Consider the following 25,340-nt stretch of genomic DNA (forward strand, 5'->3'; position numbering starts at 1 on the left):
TCACCATTTTGGGATAGCAGGGATGCAACAGAATCCCTTGGAGAAATGTGTCTTCTCCAGCAACCTGCCAGAAGAGACTTTAAATTGAAAGACATTTCTTATCCTAAATAGCATTCCCTGGATCAATCTAGAGATAGATAAAAAGATCAAGACAGAGTTAGAAGGAAGAACCATACAAAGTTATCCGCTTTTACAAGAGTTTATTTAGTAACTGTTCCAAGAACCTAGATGACCTATACTTTAAATAATAAGGTTAGTACAAAGAGGTTTGCAACATGTGCTAACAGTCAGAAGCTGGACAAGATCTGGAACCCCAGGGTTATGAAGACATGGCAAATAACAGGTGCTGTTGCAAAAAGCTTACAGTATGAAAGATAACAAGTAACAGGCAAGTGAGGTAAACTATTGAGTTGAGAGAGGAAAATAGGTAAATGAAAATAAATAGCATCCTTTATCCTGAACTCTAATGAATACAGATTGCAGCAAGTTCCTTAGAAGTGACCTTTTCCAGGTCTGTCTCAGTGAAGTCTTTATTCATCTATATATATACTTCTAAGACAGTATTACTGGCTTCAGCTTCTATGCGTATACTTCTAGCTGATGTGTTGAAGATTATAAATGGAATCAGAAAAATCACAGAAAAAGAAAATTGTCTAAATTATTTTAGCTGCTTTGAACACATTGGTCCCCCCCTTAAAAAAAAAAAGTTCTGAAGAGAAAGTATATTAAGCCAGCTTAATTACCCTTTAGATTTTGCTAGAAATCATAAAATAAAAACAACAGGCTGCACTCATCCTGAGGGCATACAATAGGAAAGTCATATGTTTGACCTACTATTAGTGTTTAGATATGCTCCCAAAGGAACAGGTTTTATTTCTTTAAAGAAAACACAGAATTGTTGTGGTACACATCATACACCCCTGGGCCATGCACTGTAAGAAATTAGCTTTTCCAGCTCAACAGCTGTGAAGTAGAAGTGATGTGGATAGATAATATTTTTGGATAGAGCAGATGCAAAGCAGTGTGCCCATGCTCATCCTGATATTGAACAGATGCTGTGCTCCTTTGGTACTGCCTAGAACTTTGTGAGAACCACAGCTGGTTCTCCCTGCAGATTAAATTTTTTTCTCTAAACTTTGAGAACATGCAGCCTGACAGGTGAGCATCTTCTGGCATTGGTATCATCGAGCTAAAGGTACCACCATTTCTGTTAAGCCCAGCACAGTGTAATAATAAATTCGTGTCACAAGATGGAGCTTCAAGCCAGCTGTAATCACATCTCCACACACACACACGGCTCGGCTTTTGTTTTTGTTTTAAATAGGAGCAGCAATTTCATAGCATATTTAAAATTTATTTTAAGAAATACACAGTATCCAATTAGTTAGATGAATTACGATGAAGGATTTATGGAATGAAATTATATATAAGAATGCATTTCCCTGAATACATTCACACTAAGGAGACATAAAGAAAAAGCAATTTAAAAGCATTTGCGGTGAACAATGGATGGGCCAGCTTCATCATATTCCTGTTTGCTGATCCACATCTGCTGGAAAGTAGAGAGGGAAGCAAGGATAGAACCTCCGATCCAGACCGAGTACTTGCGTTCAGGAGGAGCAATGATCTGTTTAAGAAATAAAAGCGTTAAGTACAACTGTCTACTGTCAATAAAATACATTTTGATACAAAAATACTAAAGGAGTGATATGTGATTTTAACAAAAACACTGCATCTGTGTGCTAGTGCTATGCATTGCTGCAAGCAGGAAAGTTTAAAATTTGTTGTATAAATCTATTCCCTCAAATTCTCTGCCTGACTCAGCCTTCTCAGTGACCCCTATCCCTGGTGCATCCGTGTACTCTCAGGCACATATGAGGAAAGGGGAGATAATTGCTTTGGAAACACATAATGACAGTCCAGGTGGGCTTGAAGGATTCAACAACTATGGAGTACTTCTTTTGGTATAGCTGATGAAAGGTTTGTGAAGCAAAGAACAGAAGATTTGAAGCAGCAGAACAAAGATTAGTTTGTCAGGGTCTCTTTCAAACTTGTAAGCCAAAGACAAAAGCAGCATTTCTTCTCTCCCATGTCCATCAGACTAGAAGGGCTCAAGAAGCTCACATACAGCCCCAGAAGAAAATTTATGCTTCTGGGTTCATGCTGTTCTTTGGCCACATTAGGACATTTGACAGAATTCAACATGAACAAAGAAATGGGAGAAAGCTCTCTTCTTCCAGCACCAAAGTTACCAGCTGGTGATTATTTGCTAGATAATCCAGATGTGGTTCAAAACATGTTAAAAGCACTTACTTTGTAAAGTGTTGCATGTTTGACTAGATCTTTGAGGACTTTGTAAATGCACAGCTCATATAGTCTACAACTGATTGCACCACACATACCTTGATCTTCATGGTGCTAGGAGCCAGAGCAGTTATTTCCTTCTGCATCCTGTCTGCAATACCGGGGTACATTGTGGTGCCTCCGGACAGCACGTTGTTGGCATAAAGATCCTTTCTGATGTCTATGTCACATTTCATGATGCTGTTGTAAGTGGTTTCATGAATGCCAGCAGACTCCATGCCTGGGGAAGGTACAGAAAAAAAACAAGGAAGCAACTCCACAGAGAGACTTAAAATTGTTAATGCAGAACTGACATGCTGTTTAGTGACTCTTTGGAAGACATCAGGCTCAGAGCTTTGGAAATCAGGAAAGGCGTTCTGCAGTTGCCTAAATTATTTACTTAAGAGTTCCTTGGTGTACAGCCCTCCTCTCCCCTTTACACCCAACAACTCCTCCTTAAAAAAAAAGTTGGGGGTGTGCAACAGTAAAGTTTCCACTAGGCTTTTGCAGGCAATCTCAGTTGTCCTAAGAATTCCATATATGGTCTTGGAATAATTTGTTTTCTTTTTTTGTTTGCTTTGGTTTTTTTTCTTTTCAAATTAAGAACTCTCAAAATATGTCCTAATACCTCTAGGTATGCAACTACTTTATCTCTGAGTTGAAATTCTGCCTATTGGCAGAACTGACACTGGATTTCTGTGTGACCTAGTTGCAAATCTGCCTTCATGGATGTTGATTAGCATGGCATCATCTTGGCTTTGGTCCGAAAAGGCGATGAACTGTGGATTCAGGATTTGGAGCAGTCTTTTGAAAAAATAAAAGTAGGTCTTGCTGCCTGCCTGCCCCTCCCACCTCTTCCCACTCCTGGCAAACACATTCAAACATACAAAGTGGCACAGGCCCAATGCCAGAAGGCAGGAATAAACATTGCAGGGTTATTTTGGGAAAGCATTTTGGCTAATTGTTTAACATGAAGTTCTTCCCACCTATTAATGTATAGTCCCGTTCTAAAAGATTGTTTTATAATGGGTGCTAGGACACACTCATGGTCTGGGTCTGGGTGAGTCGGTAATGGAGCACAAGCAAAAAGAAGTAGGGACTTGGTATTTCTGTGCAGTTTACCAAGGCAGAACAGCCACTGAACCTACCAATGAAAGATGGCTGGAAGAGGGTCTCTGGGCACCGAAAGCGTTCATTTCCAATAGTGATCACCTGACCATCAGGAAGCTCATAGCTTTTTTCCAGAGAGGAGGAAGATGCAGCAGTGGCCATCTCATTTTCAAAGTCCAGGGCCACGTAACAGAGCTTTTCCTTGATGTCACGGACAATTTCACGCTCCGCTGTAAAGAGGATTCAATCTTTAAAATGGCATTCAGGAAGGACCCAGACGTGTTGACTGGTTGTTCCCTTTCATCCTTCAACACCCTCCCCATGTTTTAAAAAAAATCCTCTGCTAGTCTTTCGAGGGATTTTCATGTTGTAGACCTTTCTCATGCCTATCCAACTGCAGAACCACTGATAGTCCTTCTGAGGCCAGTGGAAACACTGCACACGAGCAACGCTCCCCAGCCAGCAGCGTGTCCTTACCGGTGGTCACGAAGGAGTACCCTCGCTCCGTCAGGATTTTCATGAGGTAGTCTGTCAGGTCCCGGCCAGCCAGGTCCAGACGCATGATGGCGTGTGGCAGGGCGTAGCCTTCATAGATCGGCACGTTGTGGGTGACACCATCCCCCGAGTCAAGCACGATGCCTTCCAGAGGATAACACACGGTTCATTCCCATCATACCCACGGAACTATTACAAACATCTTTGCCACGTTCCCCTGAGGCTTACCTGTGGTACGCCCAGAGGCATAGAGGGACAGAACAGCTTGGATAGCTACATACATGGCTGGCACATTGAATGTCTCAAACATAATCTGAAATGCAATTTAAAAGGTTGTCTGAACACTAGAGGGTTTAGCTTAGTTGAAGAAATTTACTGAAATTTTCATATTTCTCTACGGTTGGTAAAAGCGAGAAAGGAAAATACAAAATCTAAATCCAAAAATAATTGTCCTGTAAGATATCTCCCTGTATTTGGCCTGTATCTTTACCATATTAATATAGACACATGGACATATTAAAGACAATTTTGTAATTGGCACAGGCATAAAAACAGATGAAGATGACAAAGTTTGGGCAGACTGGAGCGCTCACATTCAAAGCAGATACAATGGTTTTCTAAATAACATGTAAATATGACAGGTGGTCACTATGTACTTTCCATCTTCTATAACTGAGAGAGACAGACTGCTGGACAGACAGCATGACTAGCTGGAATGATGACATTCACATCCTGTTGAATGAAAAGGCTGGATTATTCCCTAGCTTTAGCGTGAGTTTACCTGTGTCATTTTCTCGCGGTTGGCTTTGGGATTCAGCGGTGCTTCAGTCAGCAAAGTCGGGTGTTCTTCAGGAGCAACCCGGAGCTCATTATAGAAAGAATGATGCCAGATCTGAGGATAATGAGAGAAGCCAAGGGAAAGAAACACCATCAGTCGGAGCTCAACATCACTCCCAGACAAGTACTGTGCTCCAGCACTCTGCTTACAGCTCCAGATACAGGCTGGTGATGTTTCTCATGCAATCATTCTTACGGCCTTCGTTTCCAAAGAAAAGCACTATCCTCAGGCTGTACTACCAGCAATAAATATAGGACTTACTTTAAGGACACACAAGTTAAGGAGAACAAATATGGTACTCTTACAGTAGAAAAGACAGAACAGGACACACTTGGCTCCAGAAATGCTATTTCAATAATGACTGAAAGAGAAAGTTCCGGGACAACTCAGAGAGCATATACAGAGTTTAGTAGATAATGGGTCTCTTGACAGTTTCATCTTTTGGTTTGTACAGGCCAGCCATGTACATTTCATGGAAAGAAATGAAGACAAATGATTTGTGAGGTTGAAATATCACCTCCACACAACTTGTTCCTACAAGCTGTAAAAATCTGAGGCCAAGTGGACTGCAGTGAGGAGGTTCATACTCTGATAAGTAAAACAACCAGAGATTTTAGTCTGAAGGCCAAGAAGTTTTTGCTAAGCTTGTTTTCAAGCTGGTGGTGATTAGGGACTGGCTGATATGTTTGGCATCTAAAAGATTTTGCTTTCAAGCAAATTCTACAATACTGAGACTCATTAAGTGCTGGGTGACTCCACACAGTGTTTTGGGATGCCCAGACTGTTCCAAATGTTCCATTTTCATAGAACAACATTAAATGGAGATACCATTTTAGAATCTTAGAAATTATATTATCTGTACAGACTATGATAAGAAACACAGTTCTGGAAGCCTTTCAGTCAAATACTGGCTCTGAAATGGATGCATTGCACTGCAACATTGCTAATCTTCCAAGCATTAAAAAGTGTGTATAAACACTGCCCTTCACATCAGAATCACATACATGCTTTGCATTTTTGCAGAAAGAGATTAACTTACATTCCATCTTCTACTAGCAAATTGATCTATTCCTTTTCTTTCTTCCCTCCCTTCTCTCTCCTCCTGACCCCTTCTCAGTAACTAGCAAAGAACAGGCTGGAGTAAAAGAACTCCTAATTACAATTTTGATATGGTCCTACTGATACTCAAGCTTTAGATGCACATTAACCTCAGCTGTTGACAAGCTTCTCCTTGAACCATACTGGATAGCATGACACTTTCGTCTAAAATCTGGTGGATATTCTGCGAATAGAATAGTTCTTTTTACCAGTAGTACACATCAGCTTTCCAAAGGTGAAATACCTTCTCCATGTCGTCCCAGTTTGTAATAATGCCATGCTCAATGGGGTATTTCAGGGTCAGGATTCCTCTCTTGCTTTGAGCCTCATCACCCACATAGCTGTCTTTTTGACCCATACCAACCATCACACCCTATAAAATAATAGAAATTGTGTTAGTCTCTCAGAGAAAAGTGTCATAAAGTAGACAGATTATTAGCTGTGAAATAAATCCAGTTTTCAGTTATACTAGTTACAACGTAGTTTACTAATAGTAACAAAGGGAGAATTATGTGTTGCTCTTAAATTGCCAGTATTAAATGTTTGGTTATTAAATCTCTGGAGTACATATTTCCATTACAGTTAAGTAAACAGAACAAGTACAATACTAAATGCATCAAGATAAAGTGGAAAAATAGAATTGTTTTAATGGTTGTTATTATTTAGGGATGAACAGTCTGCTAAATGATAATAAAGTGGAGTAAAAGTAGAAAGTGGTATTGTGCCATTTAAGGGTCAAGATGGAGTGATACCCACTTTACATTTCCCAAAGCTTAAGTTTCAACATTTTTTAACCCTCTATTTGAATGCCATAATACTGTAATTAGGGATGGACAGTTTAAATCTACTGTGTGGACTTCTTTACAGATATTTTCATGGATCCTGTAGAAATTATTAAAGGACCAGAAGCTGGAAACTAGTCTGGATATACACCAGTCTCTATTAAATATTTATTAAAGTAAAAAATAATGAAAAGAAAATAGAATCTAGTAGGATCCTTTAAGTGCACATTACTCCTATCAGAACTTAGTCATTACAGATTCCAAACCTTAGCATCTCTAAATCTATGACTTAAAAATAGGCATCCCAGATTTGCAATTTTTAATGGGATGATCAATCCTACATGATCAGGAAAGAAAGGTTCTACAAATCTGTATTTGTTTCCACTATAACTATATGTCTTGGTTCCATATAGTTCCATTTAACTATATTGGTTAAATTATGGTAGTTCCCAGAGGCCTCAATTAGCCCTCCAGTCCTGGTTTCTATACTGAAAGGTTGGTATTTCTCTAATCCTGGAGAACTTAAAATGCATTTGCTGGGTATATAAAGTGCTGCATCTTACAAAGAGCTTGTCTCTTTCCACCAGGGCTTTGGGTGACATAGAAGCAATTAGGTGGATCTGCTAATTACTTGAATTAGTTTGTTGTGACCTAGACAACTAATGCTAATGGTGAGCTGTCTCATAAACTCCCTATATTTAACAGCTCAGATAATAAATGTGTTTTGCAAACTATTAAAATATAGTGGAATGCATCATATACTCAAATGTAAACCTTTAAGCTAAAGAAACTCAAGGTTAGACAGGCACCCATTTCTGATACAGCTAAGTGAATAAAATTAGAAAGGTTAGGAGGAAGCTAACTGAAAACTTCTGCTTCCTCCTTTAGTCTTCCACACACTACCTATTATCAGCTTCAAGGGCAGTCAGAATTTCCAGATGTTCCTGGGTTGGGCTTATTTGGATTTTGGGTTGGGTTTCTTTAAACTAGTTTTTCTCACCAAGTTCTCTGGGTGATTCAAAATTAAGGGGCAGGGAAAAGATGGCATAGAAGGGAGTGAAAATTTTTAAAAGTATTCCTTTCACAAGGCAAGAGACTTTTCTTGATTCAGGCGAGTGCACTGCCGGACTCATTTTGCCTGGAAATACCATCTTACACAGATAATCCTAGGCTGGACTAGCCCCAGACACAGAAGGCCTTGGCTGAAGAGCTGGGAACAGGGCAGCAAAGCCTTCTACAAGCCCAGTAAGGAACAACCAAAGTAGTTCATCACCTGGTGCCTAGGACGACCCACAATGGACGGGAAAACTGCTCTTGGGGCATCATCTCCAGCGAAGCCGGCTTTACAGAGCCCTGACCCGTTGTCACAAACAAGGGCAGTGCTGTCCTCTTCCTCACACATCTTCTACAGCAGTGTCTGCTGGCCTTCCAGACAGAAAACAGCCCTATGGAAACAGCAGGGAAGAATTAAATCAAAACCAAGAATCACACTCGGGTGGCAGAGCCACCCTGGCTCTACAAAAGCAATAAGAACAGGTAAGGAGGGGAAGGGCCTCTCTGGGGATCACGAGGACTGTGGGGCTACAGGAGGGAACAGGCTTCTTTCTGAAAGTGTGAGAGGTTTCAGTCGTGTCTGCCAAAGGGCTGTGTGCACTAGAGATTATCCAGGGAATTCCAGAGGAGACTTCCAGCCCTGCAGCACGGGCAGAGAGATCAGGGAGCAGCAAATGTTTATCTAAATTTGGTCACAGAAATCCACAGTTCAGGGAGAGAGATAAAAGAGAACACTGGGATGACAGCTGCAAAAACAAAGCTTCATTTGCATTGAACTCAGCACAACTTCTCCTGCTTTTCTATTACCCTGACAAAATCTTGACACATGTGGGTAGCTGTTAAAGGTAAGACCACTTCAACTTCCCCTTCTAGTCTTGGCCTTTCCAAAAACTAACTACATTAAATGCTATGCATGTACCAGAGGTGTTTTCCTGATACAGATATTAATCCACTGGTGAAGATGGCAAATTAAGTTTACATTTAACCTTTTAAAAAGGTAGAAATTTTCTAAATAAAAAAGGGGGGGAAAAGAGAAGCAATTCTTTTCCAGTTCTCCACTGATCACTCAGAAAAATAAACCCATCTTTAAAATTAAGCCAGAGACAGTATATTTTAAAAACAGGCCATAGCATCTTCTCTATCATCATTTCAAAGCAGCTAATAAACTACATTTGTAGAGTGACAGGACAATTTATGTTGGCTCCTTGGCTCAGTAAAAAGAAACTGTTTTCTTCCTCTGGCAACAGGAAGATAATATGGGTAATAAAAATGCTTTGAAGGCTTTGTATTAAAGTCAATTACAGAAACAAGCACTGAATACCAGGACTCAAGAAGAACTATTTGCACACAATTTATAGCATGGTAGGGAATCACTTGGCCCACTCCAAGCCCAGGCTTCCATGCAGAGTTCAACAAATTGCAATGTGTTAACAGCTAAGGGAGACAGCTGTCATCCATGGACCAGCTGGCTCCACATGCAGTCTCCAAAACCTTCTGATGCAGGAATCAGAAATGCAGGCAGAAATGAGAATGAGGTCAGCAAGAGCCATGGCCAGTGAGAAAGGGAAGCCACAATCTATTTAGCCTCTACAATGGATGGAACAAGCACAGATGGTTCTCCCAAATGCTTCATTTGAGATCCTCTGTCTCTCCCCAGCAAGGCAGCCACAAGACATGGCTGCAGCCCTGCATGGGCAGAGCTCCCAGGAGAAGACAAAGATAAGGAAATCCTAACTTCGTATTCCAGATATTCTATCATTATAACTGTGGAAGGAACGTAAGTTGCAATTTTTCCATCTGTTAAACTCCTGGGGAAACAGGCTCTTTATATTAAAATATTTACTGAATGGAGTACAACTGTTATCTAACATGAATGAACAGACTGGTTTGGACAAACTATTTCCTAATTAGGAAATATGCTTTTCAGCCGTCTGTATTTGGAACAGCGTTTGAGGTCAGGGGGGTTGCTCAAACCAATGCAGCTAATGCAATGCCAAAAATCACTTGGGGGAGGGGAAGAAGGGGGCAGGAAAGGCTACATTTCTGAGCTTAGTGGACTCTAAATGAAAACCATATTTAGTAATAAAGCACAAAAAGTTGAAAAATCAGACAGAGGACTCTGCTACCAACCACTGAGTTACAGCTCAGGACTGCCACGACAGGCAGTAGCAAGATCTTAAAGGAGCAAATGTCACTGAGTACTGTGGAAGAAAGGCAATTTTTGTCCCAAGTAAACAGTCTTTAGCCTCTTTCTTCTCCCTGTTTTACATGCAAATACAATCAATCACCTCACCAATCTCCACAATAAATTATACAGAGAGCTCAGCTCCACAGGTGCTGCGCATAACCTGTTTGTTAATGAATGTTTGGCATTTCACAGAACAGTAGTTTCATATACATAGAGACAGGGATGAATACACATGCATCCTCATTTTATCCTATTAGACACTGCTGATTTCCATACTTACAGCTCTGTTTGCAGTCACATTCCACAAAACACTCTTTCACCTCACACTCAATCAAAAGCTCTGAAGCAAATCCACTAAGAAACATTACTATATACCCCATCAGGAACTCTGTCCCAAACTAACTCCCCAATGTCACACGGGTTCATTTAAACCAGAGCATATCTGCAATTCCAGCAGTGGCATTACACAAACCATTTCTTTATATAGCTGCTGAAGCGCTGATAGAATCAGTAAAATTATTAGGGTAGAACTTTTCTTTCAGTTTCAGAATATAGAATAAAGACAACTCAGTATAGATACTACTAGTATTTTATCAGCTCAATTCTAGTAAGTCTCTTAAGTAAATTACAGTACAACAGTACATCCTCCTGAATAGCTTCCACTTGGACATTATTTAATTGAAATCCTCCAGCAACCTGTAAATCATTCCATTGGTTCCGTGCCACTTACCCTGACAGCGCTTGGCTGGGGATGGCTGCTCTAGGGTGGTACACTCTGTATCTGAAACCTCAGAGGTTATATAGCCCCTTCAGCTCTTCTCCTCCCACTAGCCTCCCAAACAAGGAGCAGAGACAGACAGAGACAGAGCTGAAGTCTTGAACAAAACCATATAGGGACCTTCATACAAAAAACTCTAATCTGGGTGGCCACAGGCCCTGGGTCTCCTCCACTGCATTCCAGTGCAGAGCTCATGAAACAGGAGGAGACTTTCAGCTGTGTAAGATAAACACTTTAAAACTTCAGGAGAGTTGCTAAAATACAGAGTGTGTGCCCACAATAGACATCCTCTGGCAGGAGGATCATGTGTTCAAACAAGAGAGGTCCAGGACTTCACAGTAACATCCAAGAAGCAGAATGAGAACTTGGAAGAGCAGTCATTTATAACAGGGAAGTTCTTTTTAAACAAACACCTTGCTGTCATTAAAGATTTTGATAAAACCAATTAATAAATGTTTTTGGCCAGCTAAACAGCTGCTCAGTTTTTCTAAAAAGTCTCTTTAAAAGCTCAGCATTTTGCTTGTATAATGAATATTGTCCACAGACTTCAGGGTGGTAAAAAAGGTATTGGCTGTTGTACAAGATTCACAGAGAAGTCTTTGAAGGTTGTGAAAATGTTCAGTTGAAAGATTGTTATGACCCCCTCTGGTCTGTGATGGGTTAGAATCCATTCTGTTTCTCTGAAAGCTTATTTTCCAGCTCTAGGACCTGTGGGCCAAATTTGTCCTAGAGCCAAACTGATAGCCACAGGTCTGGACTGCCATAAACTCACGTCCCAAATTGCTCATAATAAAGTTGTTGAGTTTTATAAACGCAGCTATCTTTTTCACTGAACATATTTTTAGCAAATAAAGGAACAGTTCTCACTGTGCAAGTTATTTTCAGCACAGGTCTGGATTTCTACAGCTGTAGCCAACTGTTCTCTAGACATATTAATTCTAGTGAAGCAGCCCTCCCACAGCCAACAATGTTTTGACAGTAAGTTTGTACAACAGAAAAGAAACAGCATCTCTTAACTCCAATACCAAACCTTACAAATTCAGAAGTTCTCCAAGGACATAAGCCAAGAGAGATGTGATAATCCAAGTGAGATCCTTGCTTTGCAAGTCTTGTTACAACAGGGAGAGGCACTGTGCATTTGCTTATGGAGTGCTTGCTGCCTAACATTTTCATGAAAGAAAACCTCCCAGAAAACCACAGTGAAAGTTTTTCTGATGTGAAAACTTAAGGAATGAGCTACTAGCAGAGATAGAAAATAGGCAGAATTATGGATTGAACACTAAAAGGAATTTAACTTTTAAGGAAAGGAACTTTTAAGGAATGTAACTGTCTTGGAGAGTCAGAAACAGAAGCTAACAAGTGTTGGAACATGAGCTATGCAAAAGCTATTTATTATTTCACTTCCATCATCAGGGCAAAAGACAGAGGTATTAAAAAAAAGGGGGGGGGGAGGGGAAAAGGAGGAAGAAAAAGAAAAAGAAAATACACGCTGAGGTAAGTAACAAAAAACTGGACTTGGATCCTGGAGGATCTAAACAAGCCCTTTTTATCATATCTCCAGCTGCCATTCAAAGGACAGCCAAAATCAAATTCTTTGTTTTCAAACAACACTCAACAACATAGCTGAGAAAACTTGCTTACCTCATATAGAACATATGGTATTAGATCAGTGAACCTTCGTCAAGGAGAAGAGGACTTTCACACAGCAGAACCCTTCAATGCAGTATCATGTCTGATTTCAATACAAACATCAATTATCTTCTAGATCAGAAGAAACACACTCCAAGGTTTTCAGAAACATCATCCTTGAAATACCTTGAAAATACCTGGACTGGAACAAAGATTCAAAAGAATCCAATCTTTCTGCCTTACTGAGCAGAAATTCATATTCCCAAAAAAACTTAAGTGGCGACTGCACTATGGTGGACACAGCTCATGGGAGATTGCAGAGCCAAGCAAACAACCCTTCAGGAGAGCTGGTACAGCATCCACACTGCTGCTTGGATAGCTAAGTAATGTAGACAACAGTTTTCTACAAGAGGCCTTCATAAACATAAAGGAGACAAGGGCCACACAGACACCAGAGACTGGACCTCTGTTAAGTTTCATCATGATTCCTGTAACCTTGTCCTGGTGCATACCACAGTTAGTGCTGGTGGCAAAGGAGGCAGCAGCAGCCCCTTGGCTGCTCTGGGGAATGGTTACGTGGGTGGGGATCACACATCACCTTTCCTCTCATGGGAACCGAAGATTTCAGGATGCTCATGAAAAAGACACAGCTGGCACAGGGTCTCGCTCAGAGCAGGCAGTTGTTGATGTGGTGATACAGGGTAAACACCTTTGGAAGGAGCTGCCATATGAAGGATATTTGTTAGAGACAGGCACAGGCAGACTAGAAGGAGGAAGTATGCCCAGAGGCTGACTGAGCAGTAGGGAATGGATACACAGCAACAGCACAGGGAAAATGCAGAGGTGCTGCCCAGCCACCGCTCCAGAGCACAATGAAGAGCAGTGCTCAGCAAGCAGCTTGTCTCTGCAGTGACACATTATGGAAAATGCCAGGGCAGGCAGGAAGGAAGGCAAACAGGTGAACTATACAAGGAAATTAGGTCAGTCCAGCTCCAGGGACATTGTAGAATAAAGGAATTTCTTTTCTTTTTTAGTGACTCCATGCTGAAGTTATGATCACACAAGTATTTCTATACATAAAAGCTCATGTGAAAAAGAAATTTACATTAGTAGCTTTCACCTTTTTTCTCAGTAACTTAGGTCATTGCCAGAGGGGCAGAGGGAGAGGGAAGAATGAACTTGGCATGAGACATGAATGAGAACCTAAAGAGACGTGCATAGGAAAAGTCTGAGAATCAAGTCTAGATGCTCTCTGCAGCTATGGACAAATAAGAGCTCATACATATATACATATATATATATGCTTTGGGTTTTCTGGGGTTTTTTTGTTTGTTTTGTTTTTAAAGGAAAGAACAAAACACTATTCCTGAAAGTAGTTTAGCTTTCCCTCTGGAGGCCACTTCCAAAATCAGCTCCTGCTGCCTGTCTTTCAGTCCTTATCCCACTCATTTATACAGAAACTACACAGCACAATGTGCCTGGTGTGTCTATATCCCAAGGTTCTTGTTCTTTCTTTGTAACCATAGCCAAAACCTATGGTTCTTATTTAATTCCCCCTGAGAACTTCTTCAGTTTTCCATGCTAAACCTTTCTGCAGTCTGCATTACAGGAGTATGTCTGGAGTACACTGGAAGAAAAAGAAGAGGAAAATCTAATTTTTCCTCTCTCTCCAGTATCTTTTCCTCTGATCTCTTAATAGAGATACTAGCAAATCTCCAGTGCACATTGGGAATTCTCCTACTGACTTGAAGCATCTTTCAATATATCAGTGGAAATTTAGCTACACCTTCCTTAAGCTCTTTCTTTTCAGCAACTCGTGTGGATTGCCATATGGACACAAAATGTGCCTGGGACTCCACAGCAGCAGGGGCTGGGGAGCCACCCATGCCTAGGAAATGGGCCCCAGCTGGCCTGAAGAATGCCAGCTCAGGGGCCCAGCACCAGTGGGTAGATGCCATACTTTTTTGGTAAAGAAGGACAGAAGCTGCAGGCTTACCCCAGCCTGTAGAAGACTGTGAGTAAAGTAATCCCTTTGCTTTACTTTATAAGGGAAAACAACTTCTGAGATGTGCGTGGAGACCTTCCTGCCTCCATCCAATTGGCTGTTTAGGAATGAAGCTCTGCTAAATATGTCTCTGGCTTCTTTTTATTTGGGGATTCCTTTCATCTTCGTAACATTAGCAGAATCTCTAAATGTTTTGGTTTGTCTGGCTTCAAGCCCTCTCCTCTATCTCATTGATAGGCTTTACACATCCCCACCCCCTATTTTGAGAAAGACAGGAATAAATAAGCTTTAGGGAGCAGAAAGTCACTCTAACAACCTGATTCACTGCAGCTGTCACACAGTAAGCATCTGTAAAGTGTCAGATTAACCATAAACTGTCGGACCCATAGATTAGTTTTCTCTGTGATTGTCAGGCTCCTGCACTGGTCTCTCTCTAACAACTAAGAAAAAAATGCTCTAATCATTTTCAAATACGGCAGTTTTCAACCTACAAAATTTGGAAAATAGTTTTTTCCATGCTCTTCTAGAGAAGACAGTGTTTGCCATCTGGGCCTCTTAAGTAGGCTGATAAAGAATATTAATTCACAACCTTCCTTCATCTTCTTAACAAGGTATCTTCCTCTATGGTAATGTGGTAAAATTATCCTTCATTTAAAATCAAAGGAATATGTTCAAAGTAAAAATGAGATAATGTCTCCCCCATCACCCCTCTTAGATAAATAAACAGCACATAAGCACAAGTCCTGCTGGGTCAGGCTGATACCCATACAGCTCAGTATCCTGTGTCTGAGATTTCCTGATAGCAGATACTTGGAAAGAAATAGGATGTAGGAAGAAAATTACCACTGTAGGTGTCCCTTCTCCTTCCTTATGTACAGCAGAAAGATTTCTTGAGACAGGAGTATGTACCCATTTCCTCATGCATAATAGACACAAATATATTTCATATTTTTGAATGCCCTTCATGATTTTTTTAAATTTTATTTTTGGTAGAAATAAGCTCTACATTTTGTCTGCAAGGCACCTCCCATTGCTCACACTCCAACTGGTGTAGACATGTGTGATGTTACAAGGAAAACAATAAACATATCAAAAAGATAGTCAAAGAGCTGCAAATCCAGCACAGGCCATGGATAAGCCCTCGTGCTACTGGCCAGAGCAGAGCTCTGACCATGGTGCAAACCATCAGCAGTACCTCAGTAGCTTGGTCACAGCTCATACTGACATATCTGTCCAAAATTACACTGTAGATAAGGCCTCACATATATGCTATGCTGGAACATCTCTCAAGAGCCAGATTCCCCAGCATGATTAGAATCTTTGCAGCAACAAGCTATCCAAGCTTGTCAAAATGTAAGTGACCTCTTCCCACCACAGCACTGTGGAAAACAAGTGCTGTACTTCTAAGGGAAGTCAGACCTACAGAGCTCACGTGTGGGACAGGGAGAGCACAGGGGTCCTTCCTCCACAAAACTTCCCAGCTCCACAACCAGCATGTTCCCAGACTGACAGCAACAAGGATTCCAGTTCCACCCACATTTTTGCAAGTGGTTGTCCTGTTATTATCTCACCAAGAGCAAGATTTCAACGGGAGCTTGCACATTATAAGAAATCAGATGGTTCCCATGAGAGAAACTTGCTGGAAGGGAGTCTCATGGAGCTATTACTTACAGATTAAACCTTTGGGCTCTGAAAGGTTATATCATAGCTCAACTCCTGCATGAGCCAATATGCCTGGCTCTCCAGCAAACCATGAGGAAAAGGACCTCTACAAGGTAATTTCTTTCACTAGCAAATTTAATAATGTGCTGTAGTGCCAGGGTTTCACTTTTTGGCTCTAGATGACAGCAAATTGTGGAGTCACTTTCACCACAAATGTCCCCAAGCCAGTACCTTCCTCTCCCAAAGGCCAAGCCATCCCTTTCTCCTGGCGCTGGGTTTAGAGCACCCAGAGGCTGTGTCACTGCTGGGCAGGACAAGATGTGGCCACACTGCAACTTCCTTGTCTTCTGTATGAGTCACTCAGCACAACCTACAAACAGCTGAGAGCACAGCTGAACTTGTTTTATCTTTTAAACCTACACAAGAACCACTAAATAACAGTGAAGGAATGAGCTTTACGTGGCAGTAAACCAAAGAATGTACAAAATATACAAGGGGAAATCTAGCACCTTTGTGACTAAAGCAAACATATACTTTTAGAAATACCTTTGGATAAAAAGGAAACCTACTTTTGGAACTGGCATGCCCTTATATGAAGGTGTATGCTGTTATATGCAAAAGTAAAAAATACTGTGGCAAATGCAAACATATTTAATACATGTACATTTTCTGTACCAGAAAAAAGAAGTCAGAAGTCAATTTGAAATGTTGCAATTTGAATTGGGACATTTTTGATTTCAACTCCACTGCAAGAGGATGTTAAAAGAGCCATCAATAAAGCTGGGCATGGACATTGCAGCAGGCATGAATAGTCTGCATCCACACAGGTGTTACAAATAGGTAAAAGTGCCTCCAGAAAAATCAACACTAACTTTCATTAGCCTTTAAAAATGCTTGAGGGGTTTTCCCCAGGAAGAAAGGCAGTTTAACAAAAATTTCAAGCATGTAATGACAAGAAGTAGCTAATTACAAACATGACAGATGAACACACCACTCTAAGTCAACCTATCACAGCTGCCAATACAGAATTCAAGTAATAAAAAAAGGAGATAATATTATAAACATTGAGAATAAGACTGTATAAAAATGATTTCTTGTAAATTTATTTTGAGGAATATAATAAACATAGATGTAAAAGCCTATTAAACCGCTTTACATTCTAAAACATTAAAAAAATGCCACAACTCCAGATCCAACATATGCAGAGTAGCATAAGAACAGAAGCTGGATCCTTACAGCACAACAGTGCAGGGAAATCACTGCTGAGTGGGTGGAATGCTGTGGGACCCACCACTGGCTATACACCTTAATGCCTTTATCAGTGATCTGAACAATAACAAGTTACAGAAAATGTCACAGATGAAATGTGCACAAGTGTGTATGTATTTCTGTAACCTGCTACAACCTATATTACAGATCTAAGATAAAACAGAGTCCTCTCTAACAGAATCCTCTTTATAATAAGAAGCCTTGCAAAGGCTCTTTGCATGTGCAGAAGGATTCCTACCCCATGTCCCCAGAGCACTTTTGCAGACTGTCATTTCAGTTGATGAAAACACACCCAAGAATGTGGTGCCTAAGTCACTGCAGTGTGCAGAAAGGACAGGACTTCACTGGTGCTCTCCTGTGCCCACATGCAGTGCCAACCTGCACTCATCCTGGCTGCTCTTTGGCCCTGGAAGATCCTCCTGTTACAAAGTGTGGGCCCCAGGAGACAGACAGCTGGTGATGGTTGGTCATTGAGCACACAGCTGTGTCTGTGCTCTAGCATATTCAGTTATAAACTGCTCCAAACTATGCTAAAGCCTCACAAGAAAACTAAAACAGGCAGGCTTTTGGTTCTTGCTTTGCAGATGCATCTTAGTTACATAAGGTTGTTTCTTCTTCCTCTTTCTTAGAGGCAGCCATAAGAACTATGGAAAAGTACAGATAACATGATATTTTTGTTCAATAATTTGGTTGGCTTTCTGAAAGTGTAAAAGCATTTTCCAATCAAACTTAGGGTTTTCTTTTCTTCTTCCACTAAATGTGTTTTACATGCCCAGCTTTATCTGCTTGTTCAAATTCCCTTTCAGGCTGAAGAATAAAATTTTGTTCCTTTCCCTTATGACTGTAAGGAAAACCTAGATACATAATTCTGAAACAAACACTACTATCCTCCTGAAACATGAAAAAACTCAGAATTCTCTAAAGCTTTTCCTCATTCCAGCCCATTTCAGGACTGGATGGGATGAAAACTCTCAGGACTCAGGTCTAACCTGCCAGTGGGAGATTTCTGCAAACTCAACTTCTTTTTGATCCATTTCTGTTCTTCTAGCAAGCCAGTAACATCACTAAAAAAAAACAAAACAAAAAAGGGGTCTCAGAATTATAGTTTCTACCGTGTTGTCAGTCCTGTAAATACTTCCCGAATTTCCCTTTCTTTCAGTTCCTTGCTAGCAACTTATTGAAGGCATACTAACTCCTTTCACTGCTGCAAAACACTGCTGTACAAGGATCCTGAAAATGCCTGGATAGTTTCTACATCAGGATACCAGAACTATGTACAACCCTTCCAGCTTCCTAATTAGAGCCTGTTACTTACTGCATTGTATTTGGCTGTCTCTGGGAATTCGTTTATGAGGTCAAATGCTCAGACCTCTTCAATATAATATAAATCATTTCCCTGCACACTGATTACTCTGCACTACACAGCATGAGCACATTGTTTAATACAAGGAGAAAAAGATGCAATTAGCAGATCTTCAGCACAAACATGTCCCCCTTTCCGAATCTCATTTAAATAAAACAGTGTTGCTATAGTGTTTTATTGCATTAGAAACTGAACACCACTCACCCTGCAAATGGCCAGGCCTTCTCAGGAAAAGGGGCTGGAAGCAACAAGGGACAAGCACACTTGGGAAAAAAGGCTAACACTTGTGGTTTTTAACTCTGCATACAATACAAGCTACTGTTCATGAAGGCTAAACCTTCCCTATCACCTTCCTTTTAATAACTTACAGTTATCCTTTTGTAACTTGTTTTTGTCAGATCCTGTTTTTCAGGTGGCCCCCTGAAAAGAGAATGTGGGGTTTGTATCAGGTGACTCAGGAATAGTGGGGCAGTAGCTGCAGAGGCAAGGAAAAAGCTCCATGTACCAACAGCCTTTCACTGCACCAAGCTGTGACACTCCAGGCTCTGCCATGTGCCAGTGCAGGGAAGACCACACTGCCTCTCAGGGAGCTGATGGAGAAGGGCTTGGTGGCCAGCCCTGCCTCCCAGAGACAGGGAAATCCCCAGATATTGGCATAATATATTTTTACATACACTTTATGCATAGCTAGTGATATCTTAGCTTCAATCTAGGCAATATCACAATTAACACTGATCTCAAAAAAAAAAAAAAAAAAAAAAAAAATCATAGCTCTGAAGTGAATAAATGAAAGATGAGAATTCAGTCCAAAACCTCTAATTCCAGAAGGTAAGACTTACAGCATGTGAGTTCCTCTTCATTTTTCATATGAAACTGAGGTACTGCTCTCCTCTCAGCTGGCTGCCTCCAGGCAGGGAGGTTTCTGAGTATCCCCAAGCTGGGAGAAACCTATGGGAATATGGGAAACCTGTGGCTTTAAGAGCCATGGCCTGCACTACCACTAGATTCTGCTGCCCATCCCAGGCAGCCAGAAATGCATGTTCTGCTGTCCATCCCTCTGCAGTCCCTCATCCAGCCTCCCATTCCTGCAGCTGTCTGGCTGACAGCAGGAGGGGCAGCTACTGTGCAGTGTGGAAAGGATGCCTCTTTCAAAATACTGGCTTTTAAGAAGTATTTGAGAAATTATTCAGCTGAAAAATAACACTCATGTCTTATCTAGGAATTTAACAGACTGCATCATATATCAGACAATAACATCACTGCATTCCTCCTTGTTATGACCACCCTTAGAGATGCACAGCTATCTGAGCACATCATTTAATTGCTGATGAGACCCAAAACAATCCACTGCATTTTGACAGAAATATTAATCAGTCTGTACTACATATTCAATTCATTTGCTACAGCTCGTAAAACCTTACTATGCAGTGGGCTGTGCAGCTGAATAGAGAAGATATGACTCACTCCTGTAGCTGCAGCAGCTACCCAGGCCTCTCTTCTGTTGGTGCAAATGTGTGGTAGAAGTGGAGGAGTAGGCGAAGGTAGGGAACAGTGATCATTCCCTGACCTCCAAACTTTGTTCCTACCATAACAGCCCCCCTCTACCAGGATTTAGCTGTTGAACATCTACCTGCAGCACAAGTCCTGCTTACAAGCACACAGCCGTGCCCAGGAGACAAATGCTCACAGTAAGATCACTGCATCCTGTTCTGGCTCTGAAGAACGTTTGATGTCACGGCGGATGCCAAACTGCATCTGAGATGTTAGTGGGAGGGATCAGACTTTTCACATCAGTGATGTGTCTTCCCCACCCCCAAAGAATTTCAAAGGTTAAGTGATATCAAAAGAAACCAAAACAAGAGCATTTGGAGTCTCAGCCACAAGGCACTGCTTTTATCTAAGCCTGCTAGTCTCACTTCAGATGATACCCCAAAAGAGAAGCATGACAGAGCAAAGCAAAACAGTGGAACTGAATTCCAAAGATGTAATATTTATTACAATATCAGAAGATACAGCATGCTAAGACCCTTTAAAATGTTTCCTTTAGCTTCTCCTCCTCACTACCACATTTAATAAAATTTGTCTCCTTTAAAATTATAATGAAAACTTCTTTGAAGGATGGATCTTTGAGCATCACTTACTCAACATGGAAAATGAAACCATCTGTGCACCTGTTAAGGCCATCTTCAGATTAAAGGTCAAAAGCAGAACTAAAGATCTCCTTTTATTCACATTTACCTTTTAATTCCAGACATTTCTCACAGATCCTTTGTCTTTCATCCTCAGCACAAGGACTCACCTTGGAATAATCTCACAAATGCAAGAAACCCACAAATTAAATCAGCAGTGCTCTGTCCAGGCAGTAACTGAAGGGAAAAGGTTTGAACACTTTCTCACTTATCTCTGAAGAACAGCTAGCATCCCTAGCCCATTATCTCAAAAGCTTTTACAGCTGATCTGTTACACAGTTAGCACTTGCTGTACACCAAGCTTTGAAAGTATAAAGCATAATCTGAGTAATAGCATCTTCAAAAAACAACAAAGACAAATTTGCTTGAAAAAAAGAGAAAAGATCACCAGCCAGCCTCTGAAGCAAAGCTGCCTGCTGCAAGATCTGGATGGATACAGAGTTCTGCAAAACAATTAAAATGGATGCATTTACAATCTATCAAGTCACAAAGTCAAATTTTATGGCAGCCAATGTAATGGGCAAAATATTTGGTAAATAATGCAGCGTTGAAAGTCTCAGCACTCCCTTGTACAGTGCACACACAGAGGACTGGGACAGGATGGTCCCATGTCTAAAATAAAGTCAATAATCAACCCAAGACAGAAACACATCTACATTTATGGTAAGGTTATAGTGATTGGCCGTAGGAGCCACCAGGCATCCAGCCAATATGCTTTTCCAGTCTAAGGAAATGCTCAGTTTGTTTGAAAAATGTTGGGGTTTTTGTTTTGTTTTTCCCTGCTGTGAAGAATGCATTGACGTCATCAAACTGGGTCTGTTGAACAAAAGCATCGATCCAGGGTTGTGTCAGGAAGTTGAATTACGAGAAAAAGGACACAAGACTCTTTCAATTTTATTTCAGAATGACAGGGTCTATGCCCAGTTCTCCTTTATCACCTTCTCCAGAGGAGAACTGCTAGAGGGGACAAGTGACTTGCTGTGAGTTTCAGTTTCCACTCTGCTCTCTTCTAGCCTGTTTTTTTGTTTCCATTCTGTTTTCTTGCTAGTGTGGGGTGTTTTTCAGATAAACAGTAGCATTTATGGCTCCACAGTCAGGTATATCAGATCACTGTTACTTCTAAAAGAAATACACTTGCATGCCAGAACACTCTGATCTGTGATTTGATGCATCACCAGGCAGCGCCCTTATGAAAAAACCCCACAGGGTCTTCATAAAGCTCTCTGGTCACACCCTACTTTCCCCCTCATATCAGCTTCTCCACATGCAGAACACGTTGTTAGGGCAAACAAAGCGCTTCGCTGCCACATCATCTGACAAAGAACCTTTCAGTACTCCACAAACCCAGGTGATTGTAAGTAGTACACAGTGGTTTACGAAAACAGGGGAAGGGCAACCTTCAGCTGTAAGAATCTGGCCATACCACACTGCAAAAAACAGACAATAGTGGCTACAGATCTTTTCTGGTCCACCAGACCATAATGCAAAACACAGAGCAAGATCACAGTTCTAATGATTCACAGAAGATTTGGAAAACAGTACAACTATCATAAAACCGTACTGAGTAGGTCCAGTAGGTCCAGTAGGTATAGCTGATTATTTCAAGACTGACGCCACTCTGATCATTTCCCAATGGTGTTAGCTGATGCTTGTGACAAGAGTCATGTCACTGAAGAGGTTTGAATCACAGATGAAGGAGATCAATTGAGCTGCATGAGTAAATGGATCACTCACTCTAGTACTTGAACAAAAAGTCAAAAGTAGATTGGTTGTTCTTGGACATACATGAGGGAGGGGAGAGGCAAAACAGAAAAGCAAAAGGAAACAAAAGACAGAAACCGAAACAAACAAACCAACAATGGTCTTCTAATGTATACTTTAGGTCAAAGAAGAATTTAAGTTTGATGGAACTACTTTGGTTAAGTTATACTGCACATTTAATCTAATTGCCCGATCTTAGTACAAAAGAACTGCTGAAGACTACCAATATACCAAAACAAATCTAAAACAAATATTTAAAAAAAAAAATTAAAATCTCTAATAATTTACAAGAGAAAAACGTAGTAGAAAGCAAGTCAGATCTTATGCTTCCTTCCCCATCCCATTATTTTCCTTCTGGAATATAAATATAGATTCAATATTCTGAGGTGAGACCAATGCAAAGCACTGGGCTGTGGGCCCTGAATTACGTTTTATTGCACCTTGACAGATTTTTCTTCACCTGGAGAGATTAGCTAAGTTAACCTTCTCAGAAACTTAGCAATCCATAATGTCATAATACACCAACAGAGTCAGCTTCTTTAGGTGCAAACAGCTTTCTAGAGAGGGATGAAAAGGTTTCATGCCATTTAAGGTGTGAATAATGATTCCAACTCAGAAACACTGAATGCAAGAATACTGTGACCATGTGTATCCAAAATTATTCCTTGTATGGCTTTGCACAGAACAGAATTTCCTATGACCAGTGTACATGTGTAGATATAGGACAACAATGACAAGGGGGAAAATGAAACTAAACACACACATATAAATCAAATCATCACAGTAAAAAAATACTAAAATAAATAAATAAATACATAAAAATCCCTTTAATTCCAGAACCTTACATTTTTAAAGGTGGAAATGCAAAGGAGCTCAAAAGTGTGTGTTAAATGTTCCTCGGGTTCCATCCTGCCCCAGTCTGATCCCTGTTTCCACATTAGGCGAGGCACAAGGCCATCTGCTGGCAGAGAACACCGCAGAGCCTGCACTGTTTAGCAGGACGCTGCTGACACCTGAATTTAGCTTTAGATAAAGGGGGTGAGAAAAGAAAAGAGTCAATGCTGCCACTTCTACCAGCCAAAAAGAAGCTGCTGCAACACAAAGAACGGAGCAAAGATGAAAACACTGGCCTTATAGTCCTCACTGATACCAACTCAGAATGGTCAAACAACAAAAAGTCCTCCAAACACATTTCTCTTTCTTCATTATATATATAAAACCCCACACAACTACAGTTATTAACTACATAAGATATGGCTTCAAGTCACGTGCAAACACTGGTGTTTTGACATGAATCTGGTAGCTTCTCAAACATCTCTCAAAGCTCTCTAAGACAAAAACACTTCACTGGAAAGCAGCTACATGCACACGTAGTCATCCACACCCGGGGGAGCAGGGAGGAGTTCAAACCACATGCACCTAATAGACTCGAGCAATATCAGATAAACAGTGCAAGAGGCACCCCGAGGTGTCACTGGACCCTGAGCAATGCCTGCTGAAGGCCCAGTCACATAAGGTTTTGCTTTTAGGACAAAACACAGTCCCCCTCGAGTGATGGGTTTGGAAACAATTCTAACAAGCTTTCTGCTGCAGCATCGATCCAGATCCGGATTGCTTGCAGGCTCTACCCCACCCCTACCCGCACGCAAATTTCCGCTAAAATTAGCAGCCTCACAGACACGCTGATTTGGGTTTGTCCAGTAGGAGCTAGAGACGTGTAACCCAGGCACTGCACCCAGGAGAGGTGTCCCTCACTCTTTATATTCCATACCGCCACTGGGAAGGCAAAAAGTTGATTGTTCAAGGGTATTCCAAAGGCAGCATCTCTAAAAATGTGTCAGCAGTACATTTTGGTTTATCCGGAAGTGGTTGAAAAGCCTGAAGTATTTAAAACAGTAGCTACTTTTTGTTGATGTTATGTATTGCAGCTAAGAGTCATACCAGCAGAAAAGCTGAAGGGTTTTTGAAAATTTGAGTCATAAACCACTGAAAAATGGTGTTTAAAATGAAAATGCCAGGTCGATTGCAACCATGGTCCTCCCAGGGCAGTGGAATCATGTCAAAACCTGAAAGATCAAAACAGGTATCTGTAACTAACGCCATCACGTCATTTCTAACTCTACAAAGGAGGCCAGACTACGAGCACTTCAAACCACTGAAAGCTTGTAGGAAAAACACAAGAAGTGACTGGAAACAGGTAGAAAATAGAAGTCACGGGTTTGAGCAACCCATTCAACAAGACAGCAAAGGGCAGTACTGCCTGCTGCAGTGAGCTGAGCCTGCTCTGAGCGCCTGTTCCATTCTACCCATACGGGACTGTCTGCCCCAAGCCTATCCTCGGCAGTACAACAAAAGCGGAGTTCCTGCCCTCGGTGGGGAGGCAATTGCTCCGCCCAGCACCTGAAGCACAGGAATGGAACGCCTCATTCCCAGCACCAAGGCTGTTGACTTGTCACCTCGGAGCCATGCCTGGCACCCAGGAGCTGCCGAGTGGGTGACCCCGCCACGCCCGGGACGCCCGAGCGGAAGCTCCGTGCCCTCGCTCGCTGTCACCGCGGGGCGCAGAGCACGGGGCTGTCCCGCCGGTGCCCGCGGCTCTCCCGGCGGCCGGAGCCGCTGCCCGGGGCTGCACCACCGCGCCCGGGCTCCCGCGGGGCAGCGCCGGCGCTCCCGGGACCGCGCCCGGCCCGCCGGGCCTCAGCCCAGCCGCGCCGGGCCGGGGCGGGGCGGGGGCGGGCCGGCCGTGTTTGCCAACATGGGAGGAGCCGGCCGGGCCG

The 25,340-nt window shown here is 41.6% G+C and overlaps 1 protein-coding gene across 2 annotated transcripts; it reads right to left on the reverse strand.

Moving 5' to 3' along the window:
* Positions 1-180: 180 nt before the first annotated feature.
* On the reverse strand, positions 181-16,231 carry ACTA2 (actin alpha 2, smooth muscle). 2 transcript variants are annotated; one of them, XM_088059312.1, is made up of 9 exons: positions 16,213-16,231; positions 7,940-8,111; positions 6,129-6,257; positions 4,730-4,840; positions 4,177-4,261; positions 3,931-4,092; positions 3,492-3,683; positions 2,403-2,584; positions 181-1,627 (listed from the first exon to the last, which is right to left on the reverse strand). In XM_088059312.1, the coding sequence occupies exons 2-9, from the start codon at positions 8,066-8,068 to the stop codon at positions 1,484-1,486; spliced, it is 1,134 nt and encodes a 377-aa protein (XP_087915438.1). In that variant the 5' UTR covers positions 8,069-8,111; positions 16,213-16,231; the 3' UTR covers positions 181-1,483. The 2 variants fall into 2 exon arrangements, with proteins under 2 accessions (XP_087915438.1, XP_005520657.1); XM_005520600.3 differs by lacking the exon at positions 16,213-16,231 and adding an exon at positions 10,638-10,685.
* Positions 16,232-25,340: the final 9,109 nt, after the last annotated feature.

This window comes from Pseudopodoces humilis, chromosome 9 (assembly GCF_049639895.1).
Source record: "Pseudopodoces humilis isolate 2021_Gansu_Grassland_sample_001 chromosome 9, ASM4963989v1, whole genome shotgun sequence".
Lineage (NCBI taxonomy): Eukaryota > Metazoa > Chordata > Aves > Passeriformes > Paridae > Pseudopodoces > Pseudopodoces humilis.

Bases quoted from the DNA above. Each gene is read 5' to 3' on its own strand.
- ACTA2 (XM_088059312.1), bottom strand. From the start codon at position 8,068: ATGTGTGAGGAAGAGGACAGCACTGCCCTTGTTTGTGACAACGGGTCA. The intron at 6,258-7,939 runs GTGATGAACTAC...ATTATTTTATAG, and splicing joins TGGGTCGTCCTAGGCACCAG to GGTGTGATGGTTGGTATGGG. The intron at 4,093-4,176 runs GTAAGCCTCAGG...ATCCTCTGGAAG, and splicing joins TGCCTCTGGGCGTACCACAG to GCATCGTGCTTGACTCGGGG.